This window comes from Olea europaea, chromosome 11, assembly GCF_002742605.1.
Source record: "Olea europaea var. sylvestris chromosome 11, O_europaea_v1, whole genome shotgun sequence".
Lineage (NCBI taxonomy): Eukaryota > Viridiplantae > Streptophyta > Magnoliopsida > Lamiales > Oleaceae > Olea > Olea europaea.
In genome coordinates this window covers 31515365-31530673 of record NC_036247.1, presented here as the reverse complement: position 1 = coordinate 31530673, position 15309 = coordinate 31515365, and the positions used below count along the sequence as shown (strand labels likewise).

At 33.4% G+C, this 15309-nt stretch overlaps 2 protein-coding genes across 2 annotated transcripts; both read right to left on the bottom strand.

The window, feature by feature from the left end:
• Positions 1–4674: 4674 nt before the first annotated feature.
• On the bottom strand, positions 4675–5347 carry LOC111404976 (wound-induced protein 1). Its single transcript, XM_023033697.1, has one exon. The coding sequence runs from the start codon at positions 5309–5311 to the stop codon at positions 4859–4861; it is 453 nt and encodes a 150-aa protein (XP_022889465.1). The 5' UTR covers positions 5312–5347; the 3' UTR covers positions 4675–4858.
• Positions 5348–14261: 8914 nt separating this feature from the next.
• LOC111404061 (short-chain dehydrogenase reductase 2a) lies at positions 14262–15303 on the bottom strand (the record flags this gene model as incomplete). Its single annotated transcript, XM_023032782.1, has 2 exons — positions 14262–15168; positions 15290–15303. Coding segments are annotated over 2 exons (828 nt in total), but the record flags the coding sequence as incomplete, so codon positions are not given.
• Between the last annotated feature and the right edge of the window lie 6 nt (positions 15304–15309).

Below are 15309 nucleotides of genomic sequence, written 5' to 3'. Positions count from 1 at the left end.
TTCTATTTTGATGTTTAACCAGTTTGGATTTTGAAAGAAAAGCAATAGGACACATGTATTTACTTTCAACTTTTTCCAATTATGAGCCTAATTAATTGAGCGTTGTTGATGTTTGTGAATTTTTACTATGGGCCCAATTTATTATCTCTCTACTTTCATTGTATGTATGCAATGTATATCTATGTATTTACTATCTCTATGTTTTAGTCATTTTCATTTATTCTCCATTCTCGAACAAAAATGAAACCCTAGAAAATTGTCTTTTTCTGCTTTTCTCTTTCGTTGATAAATTTGCAGATTAACGTGGTATTAAAGTCGTGTTTTTTTTATTTCTCTATTTTATTTTTTTTCTTTTTTTTCTTTTATTGCATTTTTCTATTTTTCGCTTTTTCTTTTCAGTTTCTTATTCTATCTCTGCTCGGCTTTTGTTGATTTTCTTTAGATTTCGTGTTATGAAGTTTACGGAGTGAGGTTAAAAGTTTTTTTTTTTCATCTTTTCTCTATAAATCTAATTTTCTTCTATAATTTTTACTTACCTTTTCCATGAAAATTGTTATCTTATTCATGTTCTAAAGTTTTTGTACCTTTTTCACTTCTCTTAAGTTCTCAAGTTGGAAATTTTGGAAGTTGTATGCTTTTTTTTAGGGGTTTAAATTTGTGTGCATAGTTATTTTTTTTATTTTTTGGTCTTCTTTTAGATTTAAAATATTTGAATCTATGGTTAATATGTTCTTTTGGCTTGCTGCTGGATTGGGTTTTGAGAACAAAGTAGATTAGATAAACTAATTTGGTTTTGGAATTAAGTTCTATGATTCAATTGATACAAAAAAAAGAAAGTTGAGTTTTTGAAGGAAAAATGAAGTTTTAATTCAGGGAGTTTTGTGCATTTTTATTTTGAATTTAGTAGATTTTGTGTCTCCAGCTAGACACTATGCTTTTAAAAATTTGAAGTTTGGTCATGGCTTGCCAATTTTTTTGGAAAATCTAGCATGTCGTCTACATTGAACCAATTCAATGACTGAAGGCTATGGTAAAGTCAATCTGGAGTTTGGGCATGGTCAATTTAAATGAAGTTTGGGAGTTTAGTATGATATTTATTTTTTATTTTTGTCTTCTTTTAAATTTAAAATTCTTCAATCTATGGTTGATATGTTGTTCTTTTTCATTTTTATAGAAGTTAGTTTTACCAGTTCAATTTTATGTTTGTTGATTGATTTTTTGCAAGGTCTAAATGATAGCTAGTCATTTATTCGTCAAATATGTAATTAATTCTTATATTATTTAATTGCATTTCCTAGAAAAAGAAGTTATCTATTTTATAATTACAATTTCAATTTTCATTCATTTTTAAGAAAAGTAATATTTCAGCATACTCAGGCATAAAATTGCATAATCTAATTGACATTGTAAAAACTTGAAGCTAATAGTATGAAACTGTTGATGCTTATTCTTATTAGATTTCTTGACCTCCTAGAGCATCTAGAATCATTTGGATAGGGATTTTGGCAACAAAACTCGTGTACTTTAGAAGTCTTGAATTAATATGACATCTTTTCTTTTCTTCTTGTCACTATGATTAAAAACAAAACTCTTGTTTACTTTAGAAGTTTTGGATTAATATGACGTCTTTTGTTTTGTTCATGTCACTAGGATCAAAACTTCTAGGCCTTTCAAAAGTAGGTTTTTTTTTTTTTTTTTAATAATGGTTTTTGCATAGAATTATGCATTATTATAACATGTCTACAGTTCCATTATGTTTCTATTGCTTTTCGGATTTTTTTTTTTAATCTCATTCTCCATCATCAACTATAGTTAATCATTCTGTTGCTATAATGGGAATTTCAAAATTATTTGCTGAAGTTGACCTTGGTTCTATTTATCTTGAAACTTTTTCTGAAACTCAAAAAAAAAACTTATGTAACTCTTCCATACGCCAAAAAGAAACTCAAATAAAAAGGGATAGGCGAGGCCAACTCAAACTTTTTGTGTTGATCGTCGTAAGAGGATAAATGAGCCTATGTTATCTAAAAATAATCATCATGTTTTTCCTCTACTTGATAAGCCTATAATTTATGAACAATCTGACTTTTATACTTCAGAGAAAGAACAGATAAATTTCCCGACTTTCAACACCAACAAAATAATAACGTACTTCATTACCATCTAATGCATATATATTGCCACCAAGTATTTATTGTAGGCATTGTAATGCATGGAAATTCTATAGAGAAAGTAAAGGATGTTGTGAATACAAATATTACGAAAAGTGACTGAATCATACTAACATATGAAATTTAGATTCAGCATTAAAAAATGGACTCATGTAGCATGCTTCATCCTAAACATCATAATTATGTTAATAGTATTATCATCTATCAAACATGTTTCATATCATTAGTATATTCAACAATTCCATTCATACCTTAATATCATAAATAACTTACCTCATTTTATTACCTTTTCAACAAATTGATTTCTTCTTTAATCACTGAACAAATACTAACATTAAAAACGCTAACATCACGTTCAAGATAATCTAACCCTTGCATTGCACGGGCGGCAAACTAGTACTCTAAAAAGTAGGGATTTTTGAAAAAATATTATACACAGAAATTTTAATATAAATATTGTTAAATATAAGTAAAAGACGTCACGCTATTCTTCTTCAACTCTCCATCAAATTCAAAATTGATTCATTTCAAGCAGGTTCTTCTTCAATTTTGACAAAATTCAAAAGTTGCATATCTATTTTCTGGTATTTTAATTTAAAAAAAAACTTTATGAATTTTTATTTATCACATTATAAGTTTCAAGTGAAAATTGTAAGATTTTCCATAATAATGTCATCCCTGAATTTCATTCTCCAATCGTCATTACAAGTTAATTTTTTTTAGATAAATTACCAGCACAATCTACTTTGTAAAAGCTATTACAATTTTAATATGAATTTGAGATTTTGAGGTTTATGTTAGTGTATGTGAAAATTCTATTTTGGATCAATGGTAGTGAGTATATATGAAAATTCAACTTTGAAGCAATCGAAGAGATACATACAAGGTGTATATAAAATATATAAATATGATTATGAATTAAAGTTTTACATAAAAAGTGACATACTGTGATACTTTTTAAAAAGAAGAAAAGTTTTAAAATCAAAATAATTACAATTGGCAATACTACAAAACCTTTTTCATTGTTAAATATGCATATATCAAAGGCAAACTCGCCCCCGGGGCATATTCCAGTGGTGCAAAGGACAAAGGTAATATATACTCAGCCTTGCTGGCAACTGCAGTATGAGGGTTCGATTCCTGAAACATGGATTGAGACGCTTTGTGGGCATAAGTGTACAGGTAACTCTTGTTCCTTAACCTATTGGGACACATCCCGCGATTAACCTTTCTCACGATACTCTAGGGGCAAGGCGGTGGGAGACTCTTAAAGTTGGGGTTCAACCTTTTTTTATATCAAAGGCGAACTCAAATCTTGAATCACATGTCAGTATACCAACGGTTACAAAATTGAAATATTTTAATATTTTTCTAAACGTAATACAATAACACATACGTTACCTAAACACATTATAGGTATAATTGTTGGTTTTTGATGAGAAATTGGAATAATGGATTTTAAAAATAAAAATGCTTTATATTTAAAAATATGAAGTAAATGTAAAAAGTTGATTTAATTAGTGGATATTTTCTAAAAAAATCTAAAATTAGGTATTTTTATTTTTTTTAGAGAAAATATGGATTGGTGGAAAACATTTGATTTCCTATTTTATTCTCATATTTATTTACCACCTTCATCAATAATGCCCTTAATCCATCCACTTAGCCCTATTTGAGCCACGTTCTTTAAAAATTATTTTTTCCCTCAAACTTTCAACTACACATTTTTCAAAAAATCATTATTACAAAGTCTATTTCTCTTAAAAAATTGGGCTCAAACAAACCTTTGGGTCCAAATATAATTATGGAACCGTTCGGGTTCGGTTCCATTCGGTTCGGTTCGGATCGGTTCGGTTCCGTTCGGTTCTGTACTATAATTAAATTTTTTAACATTTATAACAACGTTATATAAATACGACTAATGATACATTCAATAGTTTTGGAATGTCAGAGATTAGTAAACTATTTTGTTCAAATAATCGCTACGATCAAAGTTTCAGTCGGGGAAAGTCACGGCTTCGATCGGAGGTCAGAGTGTCGGCCGACGATTGTATAGGTTTTGGAATATTAGATAGGCTGCGAGAGTCGAGACAACGTTATGCACTTTATTGTAGGTGTTTAGGATTATTTAGTATATTTGATCTTGTTTGGCTAAGAAATGAAATAATAAAATGAGTAATTGGGCCAAAAATTAAAAAATTAGAAATGAAACAAATTATTGGGCCAAAAATTTGGATTTAGAAATCATTAATTTGTTAATTTGTTTAGAAAAAATTAAAATTAAAATAATTTGATTTAATCAATATAAAAAAAAAGAAAGATTCGGTTCTTATTCGGTTCTTCGGTTCTTGGTCTAGAACCGAGAACCGAACCGTACCCGTCGGTTCTCAATTCAGATACCCGTTCGGGTATTTAATTTGACAAAAACCGTCGGGTTCGGATCGGTTCGGATCGGGTTCGGTTCGGTCGGTTCGGTTCGGGAGATTTGTCCAGCCCTAGTTTTCACGCTCACAATTAAGATGGTAATCAAGATTTTACAAAGAAATTTTCTTTTAGAAATTACCAGTTCCACCCGATAAAAAGCTGCATTCTTTTAGAGTATAATATTTAATTACAGCATTAATTAGTTCAATTGTTTAAGAAGAAGGAGGTGTACTATGATTTATGAACACCGTCCATTGCCGCCGTCAAATGGCAAGCATAAGCTCCGGCAATGAGCGTTTGCCAACGGCTTTAGGGTGGCTTTCCCACAACAGAATTGAACTCAAACAGCTTCTAAAATCTGTGACAGTCAGCCAAGTATTGAAATATTCTCTAAACTGAGTAATTAAGCCATCTTTTAAAGACCAAACATGCACCCAGTAAATCTGGGCTCCTTCCCACCCTTCCACAATTACACAGTCATCAATAGCGTCAATGCGACGAGGCTCAAACTTGAATGCCGTCGGAGACGATATTCCGGTCAGCATTTTCATCATATAGTGACAGTTTTGTGGGCCGTGGAACCACCATTCTAGGTCACTAGCAACAACTCCGGCAACAGTGGTGACATCGCCGATTGCTACTGCTTTGTAAAGGGCATTGACTGTTGCCTTGTTCTGATTTTCCGGCCCCGGCGGATCGACATTCTTGGCATCCATTTGAGACGAAATTTATCAGAAAGAATGGCAAGTTTTTCTTGCATGGTAAAGGCCAAGAGGGAAGCATTTTATATCGAAACTTCCAAGAGAGTAGGGACCCCTAATATAAATTGTAAAATGACATAAAATGGCTTTTAAATATTAATTTAATAATATGTGGTCTGCTTTCTGCTTTCATACTGTTAGGCAACGTACGTCAATCATCTGAAAAAATAGTTAGCACCGGTACCAAATAACCCTATGATTCAATCAGTTCCATTTTCAAGGTGAAAGATTGCTAATTTTAATCAATTTTAAAATGTTTTCTTTCATAGATGTCCAATTCAAATTATACCGTCGGGCAAAATTATAAAGTTCATTCATTACATTGCTAATCATTGTAGAAATCCTCTCTTTCACACATAATGCAAACTAACGTACATATATTACATGCATGTATATATTGTAAATCAATATATATCTATGTGCATTATGTCAAATAAATAAAGGGTAAATGAATAATTCTTTTTTTCATTTTTGGATAGTTTCAAAATGTGCTACCAGACGAAGCTCATTGTACAATCATTGGAGCATTAAAGAATTCCAGTTGGATCCAACCTGGAGCCACTCGTGTACAGTGTTTAGACATTCTCTAAACCAGCTAAGAAACAAGACATTATTATCTGAGTGTACAATGAATTGAATGTTGAAAATCAAAGCCATATGGACGTGAAGTGGGCATAAGGGAGAGAACAATTATGAAGGAGCCCTACAATGAGATGTACATGCATATATATGACACTTCTTGTTGTTTGGGCTCCATTATTTTAAATTATAATGAAATAAATAGTAATTTTTTAAAGAATGTGTGATTAGAAAGGAAGGAAAAAATTTTAGATTTAGGTATAATATTATTTTATTGAAAAATGTGTGGTTGATAAGAAGAGATAGGGAAATAATTTTTAATTCATTGGGGCCAAACAATGTAAAAATCTTAGCGCGTTTGATTGCGAGCAAGGAATTTGCATGGAAAGAAATATCGGAATATGTTTGATTGATTTAGTTTTTAACTTAAAAAATATTATACTTGTTTATTTTTTATTGGTGGGATGAGAGAGATGAGATAGATTTTATTGGGGGTAGATGGGAGAAAGAAATAGTAAATTACCTGAAAAATAAAAGTCAAATTTCCTTAAAAAAAATATTTTTCTTGTTTTTGAAGAAAATATGATCACGTAACCAAAAATTGAAAAATATTTTTTATGGAAAAAATTGTCAATCAAACACATCAAAAATAAGAATTTGGAAGGAAAATTGATATTTTTCATGAAAAATAAAGTCAATCAAATACACTATTTTATTTTTGTTTTAACCAATACTTCAACTTGATAAGCATGAACATTCTTGATTCTCCCCCGTAAGAAATGAAGTTCAAACTGCAGGAAACTTGAGAGATTTTCTACTAAAAAATTTAGGTCTACTCATTCATCACCAACAACAGCCACGAGAACACCAAAAATGAAATTAATTTCAGTTCAGTCCTTTTCAATACCAATAGTGATGAGGGTCCGAGGTATTCAATTATTAGGTAATCGGCTCTCATATGGGCCTATTCGATATAATTTATTTGGAAATAATGAATTATTGAATAGTATTTTTTGGAGAATGTATAGTTAAAAAGTAAGAAAATTTTATTGGCTTATATGTATAATATTTTATTATGTGAATGTGTGGTGAAAAATGATTCTGTAGCAAACAATTTAAATTTAATATATATATATAAGGAAAGTAGTCGGAAAAAGACTACAATACCATTGTTTTCATTAGATGATTATTTTCAGTGATCATCATCCAAAAATGAAGAACAAGTTTCTTTATCTACTCAAAATACTACCATTTCAACCTCGGTATTCAAAAAATCTATCCAAACCAAAAATACTCCAGAACAAACAACACCTTCACCTTCAAATTTTAAACAAGCAATTCAAGGTTCTAAAAAACTACCTAGAATAAACCCTCCAAATACATTTCAATATTTCCTCAAATCAATCTATATTCCATTCAAAAATACTTGTACCGTCAAATGAAACGATTATTTTGAAAATCATGAGTATGTTGAGAATCATAAGCAAGAATTTTTGAAAATCGATTATTTTGCCCCCGTAACTTATTGATATGGAAAACTTCATCATATATATTTATAGGTCAAAGTAAGCACACGCGTATACCGATTCTTAATTGGAGCATTCAATGGTAAATGCTCTTCAATAGATATTAAGTTGTAGGGTCCAATTATAAAGATCAAAAAATAACTCGATATCTTTTACTATCTATTATATGGGTATTAAAGTGAGGATAGATTTATGAATGGAAATTTAGCAATTGGTATGTATAAATAGACAGAAGAGAGCATTTAATATTTGTGAATATTTCTTCCAATTGGGGTAAATAAGATTTTAGTTGGTTTGGTTGTTCTACAAAAGTAATAATGCAGAGAGATTGGATAAAAAAAAAATGGAGATTTTTTTTTGTCATAATTGTCAATTATCTTAAGAGCCACGGAGCGTGGATATGAGCAAGCTGATAAGATTAGTCAAACTTAATACAAGACTTACTCTCTGACAATGACACCATCAACCAGTCACACACAACAATTCGATAACATAGAGGTTCTGTTGGATTTTTTGATACCCAATAATCCTGGGCGATGATGTTAAACAGTGTCGGATAGTCGGATTAGATTTCATAGACTTCGGCCGATGATTGAAATATTTATTAACACACTCGATTAAGTAGCTCAACCCGAAAAATAACTTGAGGGTCGTTTGAAGTAACTTAATATAGTTAATATTGCTCACGGCCCATTTACTTCTTGGATTGCTCAATTTGTGTTCCCCCCTTTGAACCATTAGTTGGTCCATGAGCCCATTATATTATTATACCCTAAACCTATATATTGCTCTCATTTGTGAAGGTGCCGTGTGTGTGCAATTGAAAAGAGGCAGCCTACATTTTTTCTAGTTTTCTCTCTTGAGTGAAAAATTGAATCTGTCTTCCTCTATTCTTTGTGATTCATTGCAGGTACCATATTGTGTTCTTTGTGAACACATTGAGTTGAGCAACCGAAGTAAGAATCGTTGTTTGGGTTGGAGCCTTTGTTGGGTGTGTTTAATAAGATAGAGATTGGTTAAACTGAGCCCGAAAAATTCATCATTAGAGGTCGATTATTCAACATTTGGTATCAAAGCGAGGTTGGGGTGGAATTTCTGGCCAAAATCTGACCAGAAATCGGCAGAAATCAGAAAATAAAAACTGTCCAGAATTTTTTTTCCAAAAACTGGATCTGCAACTTCAATTTTCGAAGAATCCAGACGTCTTTTGGTGAAATGGAGGCCGGATTCGTGATCTGCAGGTGGAGGCGGTGCTGGGTGGCCGGCGCATCTGGGTGACGGCAGCCGACGACGGCGGCGCGTGGCTTCTCCGACGGTGGAGCGTGTGGGCGCGTGCAGCCGTTTCTAGGGAAGCTTTCTTCAGGCAATTTGTTCCTCATATTATTTCTAACATTTTTCGTGTTGGACGTTTTCTATTTCAAGTTACATAGAAAAGTTGGACGATTTTGCCCCCAGCAGCAGATTCACATATCTCTCGATTATACGGACTCAGACACATCCGCTTTTGTAAATTGGCTTAACCCGTTAATTTCAGTATTAGCGCGTCACCGTGTGGGGTGACAATAGGTTGGGGGTTGTCATTGCTTGACAGCCATTGCTTGTGCTAGAAATTAGAATTACTTGCTCTTAATTGTTGCGATTGAATATTTATTTTTGAATAAATTAGCGTATTGTGCTTTGTGCTAAAATTGTCGTGAAATTTCATTTGATTGGATATACTTATTTTGTTGCATCGTAAATTCCGCTGTGTTGTTACTTTCGTTAGAATACCTAGACCTTACCCGTTCAAACGTTCCCTTGATCGAAGACCACGAGTCTTACGAAATCTTGGGAATCTAGAACAGTGTATATTACGGCCGTAGGATTACTTTGTGTGATCTATTTGCCTAATTGATTGTTTCGCTTTTCAAAAATGTCTTCACATTTCGAAATTGGTATTTTCAATGGAAAATGTGATTTTTCAATCTGGCAACAAAAAATGAAGGGTATTTTAGTCCAACAAAAGGCTCCAAAAGCCATTGAAGACAATTTTTCAGCTAATTTTTCAAAAGAACAAAAAGAAGAAGCCGATGAGCTTGCTTATACCTCAATCATTTTACATTTGTCTAACGTTGTTTTGAGAAAAGTAGAAAAATTGAAAACCACAAAAGATCTTTGAAAAAAGTTGGAAGATCTATATTTGCTTAAATCCACTCCCAATAAACTTTATCTTCTTGAGCGCTTCTTCAGTTTTAAAATGGATCTTTCAAATGATCTTGATGATTTAGATGTTTTCAATAAACTTGTCCAAAATATTGTTAACTGTAAAGAAACCGTATTTGAAACCTACAAGGCTATAATCTTGCTTAATTTTATGTCTGAGTCATATAAAGAAGTTAAAAATGTCATTAAGTATGGTAGGGATACATTGACTCCCGAGATTGTCGTAGACTCGCTTAGGAGTAAGGGGATGGAAATGAAGGTTGAAAATGAAGATAAGAGGAGTGGTGAGTTACACATGATAAGGAGTGGGATGAAATTTAAGAAAATGAATTTGGGTAGAGTTCAAAATAGCGGTGATTCGAGTAGTGACTTGAGTGATGAAGGTGGTAGATGAAGGGCAAGGAACGAGACAAGTCTGGTGGTAGACGATGTTACAGTTGTGGTAAGTCTGGACACTTTATTAGAGATTATCCCAAGAAGAAGGATAAGCATAAGGGTTATGTGAGAGGTGAGACGAATGTGGTTGAGGGGTCGAGTTATGACCCCAGTGAGGTTTATTGAGAGAGTAAATCTAGTCACTGCGTATGCATCTGTGTGTGATTCTTTCAGCATGTGTGTGATTGCCTAATTTGTTGCATGACTATATGTTGCATTTCAATTTGTTTGATATGTGTGTTTGCATGAATTTGAGGTAATGTGATTACTTGGTGTGATTGTTTACATGCATAATGGGTTAGAATGCATTACCAGTGTGTTAGATGTCTTTTGGTAAGATGGAGTATAGATACCTAGGGGTACATGGTGATTTGTACCTGGGGATGTGGAGTGTGACATTTGGATCACGAGTGGAGATGTGATCAAATGTGTAGAGTCTTTTATCTGTGAAAGAGACCCTGTACAGATGGGGTGCGAGAGAGGCACTTCTATCACTTCTGTAAGGTGGAGTCCCATTATCCACGTAGGTTAGGAGAAGTGATGTGGTGATAGAGAATTATTCCTGAACTTAGGATCTATTGTGACTTGTCATTTTGACATAAGTTGTGTGATCTATTTAGTAAGCATGGTGGGCGATGAGAGGAGATATGTGTTCTCGAGATGGGAGTAATACGAAATGGGATAGAATAAGTGTGGTGAGATCTTTTATGAGGTCATTTATGCATTTGTTGCATATGTGTTTGACCGTGTGCTGATTAACTTGGTGTTAATCTTTAATTCTGTGTGACCGTGAATTTGAAAAGATCTGTGTGATTATCCTATATAATATCTTTATCGCATGATTAGTTATTCACTGTAAGTACTTGTTTCTACCTGGGTGTTTTTTGGACCTTAGCCCCGGTGAGTACATAGAGTAGGTATGGTGTGTGTTTCGGTTCGAAACATGAGGTAAGGTCTGAGATACCAATTTTATTGGATTACTTTGATTGTGCAAGTTTAAACTTTGTGCTTTGGTTACTTGCAGATTATTGGGCATCAAGGTGGAGATTGTTGGGTTTTTTGATACCCAATAATCCCGGCGATGATGTTAAAAAGTGTCGGATAGTCGGATTAGATTTCATAGGCTTCGACCGATGATTGAAATATTTATTAACATACTCGATTAATTGGCTCAACCCGAAAAATAACTTGAGGGTCGTTTGAAGCAACTTAATATAATTAATGTTGCTCACGGCTCATTTACTTCTTGGATGGCTCAATCTGTGTTCCCCCCTTTTAACCATTAGTTGGTCCATGAGCCCATTATATTATTATACCCTAAACATATATATTGCTCTCATTTGTGAAGGAGCCGTGTGTGTGCAATTGAAAAGAGGCAGCCTACATTTTTTATAGTTCTCTCCCTTGAGCGAAAAACTGAATCTGTCTTCCTCTATTCTTTGTGATTCATTGCAGCCACCATATTGTGTTCTTTGTGAACACATTGAGTTGAGCAACCGAAGTAAGTATCGTTGTTTGGGTTGGAGCCTTTGTTGGGTGTGTTTAATAAAATAGAGATTGGTTAAACTGAGCCCGGAAAATCCACCATTGGAGATCGATTATTCAAGAGGTTCCATCTTCAAAAATAACTCCTCTCTCAGGTGATGTAATGATATGATCTAACATGAGTCAAGCCAGCTTAGAGGCTAGCATTCTCATGAGTTTTGTAAAAAATGACAACAAAAGAGTCCATCTAGATTGATACTCAGCAGTACAACTTGCAGAAATTATGTTATAGTTGTGTAGAACTTCTCCCTTGCTTTTCTCTGAAATTTCCTTGATTTAACATTGTGACTGTGTGATATTGCATCTAAGGCATGACTTGTGCACAGCGCGTCTCCAAGAGGTTCAACTCATACTTGTAAAAGTCAAGAACTTTGCTCAATTTATTTTTCAAAAGCTAAAATACACTAAATTGCCTTAGCGGCGATCATCAACTCAATGGTGGATGAACCGTCATGCTATATTCAAAGTTGACTAAGTCTTTAGCTCATTGCGTTGACGTGATAATTTTTCAAAGATTTTCTTAAAAATCTTTTAATCTAGTCATCATCGTGATGTAAAATTCCTATTTTAAATTTTAAGGAATAATTGGGTCAATATTTATAACTTAAAGAGCGAGAGAACATCGAGCAATGCTTAAATAGCGTGAAAATTTGTTTCAGTGCCTTTTGTTATGTCAAAAGGCCCATTTTTCATCAAAAGTCAGTCGTTAGTGCTTGCGCACTTCTGATTTTGAATGAGATTATAATGAATGTTTAAACATTAAACAAAAATTTAAATATTTATATAGAGATTCTCATTCTACTGAAAAAGTTGCTTTTTTGATGGAGGGGACTGTGGAACTTTCCTAATCTGAGTGGTCCTACATAATTCCCAACTTATAATTACATTACTTCAAATCGAATTTCTACTTTTCTTTAGAACTAGAAAGTCATTCGTGTCATAATTGCACGAGAATCAACTTTCAATAATTCTATACTATCTAGCTCACACGACCAATTTTCTCTTCTCTAAGCTCCTATGTAAATTAAATTAATAAATCATGTTTGATATAGTTAAAAATTAAATTTTAGTAGATTTTGATAAAAATAATGAAATTACTGTTGAAAAATTATGGGTATCATAAAACGTGCGATTAAAATTAATTATTGACTTTGACTTAGATTATTATTGAAATTTTATGCCATGCAAAACACGATCTTAGCCTTGTAAAGTGATTTGGGCATCCAATCCAATTATGCTTGGCTCATGTTTAAAAAGACTCAAATCATTTTTTGTTCACATATTTTTACCTTTTATAATTTGAACTTATAAATAATTCTCAAACAGACTTTAGTTAGCTATATTCAATTATTAGATTTTAGTTTAAAGGATCAAACTTGTCATATTTAATTGGTGTGAAATTTTTCTTGGACATGTCCAATTAGATGATGGCTCATTTGAGACACTAATTTTTTCATTTAAGTTGTGGATCGATAAAATAGCTCATTGAGCTATATTGAATCCTAAAGTTTTATTTTAAAAGGTTAATGGTACGTCCCTGTTTGATCCCTATATATATATTTTTTTTTTTGGAAAAATATGTTTTGTATTAGTATTTTTGGAGAATGTGTAGTTACAAAATATGGGGAAAAAAAATTGGATTTATTGTAAAATTATTATATGAAAGAATGAATGGTTAAAAATGAATTTTTAAAAAAAGGACTACATGGGCTATATAAATAAGTAGTTAGAATATTTAATAATGTATATTATTTTGAGATGTGGAATTTTCTAGAGAAGCTAGCTAGCTGTACATAAATTTTGAATAAAATCTCTTTCGTCGCTAAAATGTGGGTCAACACGTCAAAACGTGAATCGTGTTGTTGAATTATAAAAAGTGGCTAGTGGCTTGTACTTTTGCATTAATCTAGAAGATCGTGGCTTTACACACATCATGGGTCAATTTTAAAAATCATATGAAATGGAAAGAAATTAAAAATATAGACCTTAACGCAATGGTAGAGAACTAAGCTTATTAATGACTGTGTTTCAAGGCATTATATTATAATCACAATTCTGAATTTGTGCTTATTAATGACTGTGTTTCAGGGCATTATATTGAATTTATTACATATGTAACTCGTGTAGAGTTGTTTACAATTTCACAATTCACAATGTCCCATGATATTGTCCAATTTGCATCTTCGTCACATTTGGAGTCACAAATTTCGTATCACATTAACAAGAAGTAGAACATCGGCCGTTGGGACTCTCGAGGGTCGTCCAACAAGCCATCTTCGACAATCTTCGGTGTATGGTATTCGAAACCAGGTACTCATTTCGAAAAATGCTAACCATCATCATGGGCCCGAAGCCTCGAACCAAGTTTGATTTCAAATTACACAGTTTCAATTATTTAATTTGACTATGGCAGCTACATACNATCATGGGCCCGAAGCCTCGAACCAAGTTTGATTTCAAATTACACAGTTTCAATTATTTAATTTGACTATGGCAGCTACATACACATGGGAGGAATAAGAAATGTCAAAGCCGACGTTGGATTTCTCATCTACTCATAGACTTCGACCAGTAAAACACGTACGTTAATTAAAATTGACGAGATCTTCGGCTGTTGGTTTAAAGGAACATGCAATAACGTTAAAAACCAAATCATTACTACATAAATAAATTAACAACAGAAAATCAGTGAAGTCGAACATTAGTTTCTGCTACAAATTTACACAATTTCTTGAGGTAGTAACACCACCATCCACAACCAGATTATGACCACTTACATATCTTGATTCATCACTTGCAAGATAAAGCGCAGCCTCCGCAATATCTTTAGCCTTCAATGTTGGACCTCTCAAATTGGCCAAACTCCTCACAAATTCCTCAGTTTTTTCCACTTCTTGTTCGTGAATCTCATCTTGTTCTTCGTCATCATCAAATCTTCTCCAGGCGTTTATAAGCATCGAAGTAGCGACGCCGAATGGAGAAATGCAATTAACCCTAATCCCATTTCTGCCCAATTCACAAGCAGCATTTTTTGTTAGCCCAACAATGGCGTGCTTTGAAGCTGTATAAGCATGCGGACCGAGCCCGCCCATCACTCCGGCTACACTCGACGTTGATATAATGCATCCAGTTCCTCTTGGAATCATTGCACGGGCCGCGTGCTTCATCCCTAGCGCCACACCTCGCACGTTCACATTCATCACACGATCGAATTCGTTAACATCAAAATCGACAATGCTTTTGTGCTTCGATTGGTTTCCTAGGACACCTGCATTGTTGAAGAGGATATCGAGCCTTCCGTAACGTGAAACTGTTGAATTGATTAAATTCTCGACGTCTTGTTCAAGGCTCACGTCGCAATTTATGAATGAAACTGAAGGGCCTAGTGAGTTTGCCAGTGCATTTCCAGCTATATCCTCGACGTCCGCAATGACCACTTTGGCTCCATGCCTTGCAAAGAGTCGAACTGTTGCCTCGCCAATCCCTCTTGCTCCACCTGTGACAATTGCAATCTTCCCCTCTAACCTGTTTATGTTAAGAATTTAGCTTTAATCCCGAGGATAAAAAGATACGAATATAGGCAACACATAAGATAATTCAGGTCGTTCTCATCGTAAATCATAGACAACGAGATGAAAAATTGTACCTTGTGATGGAGGGAGAAGT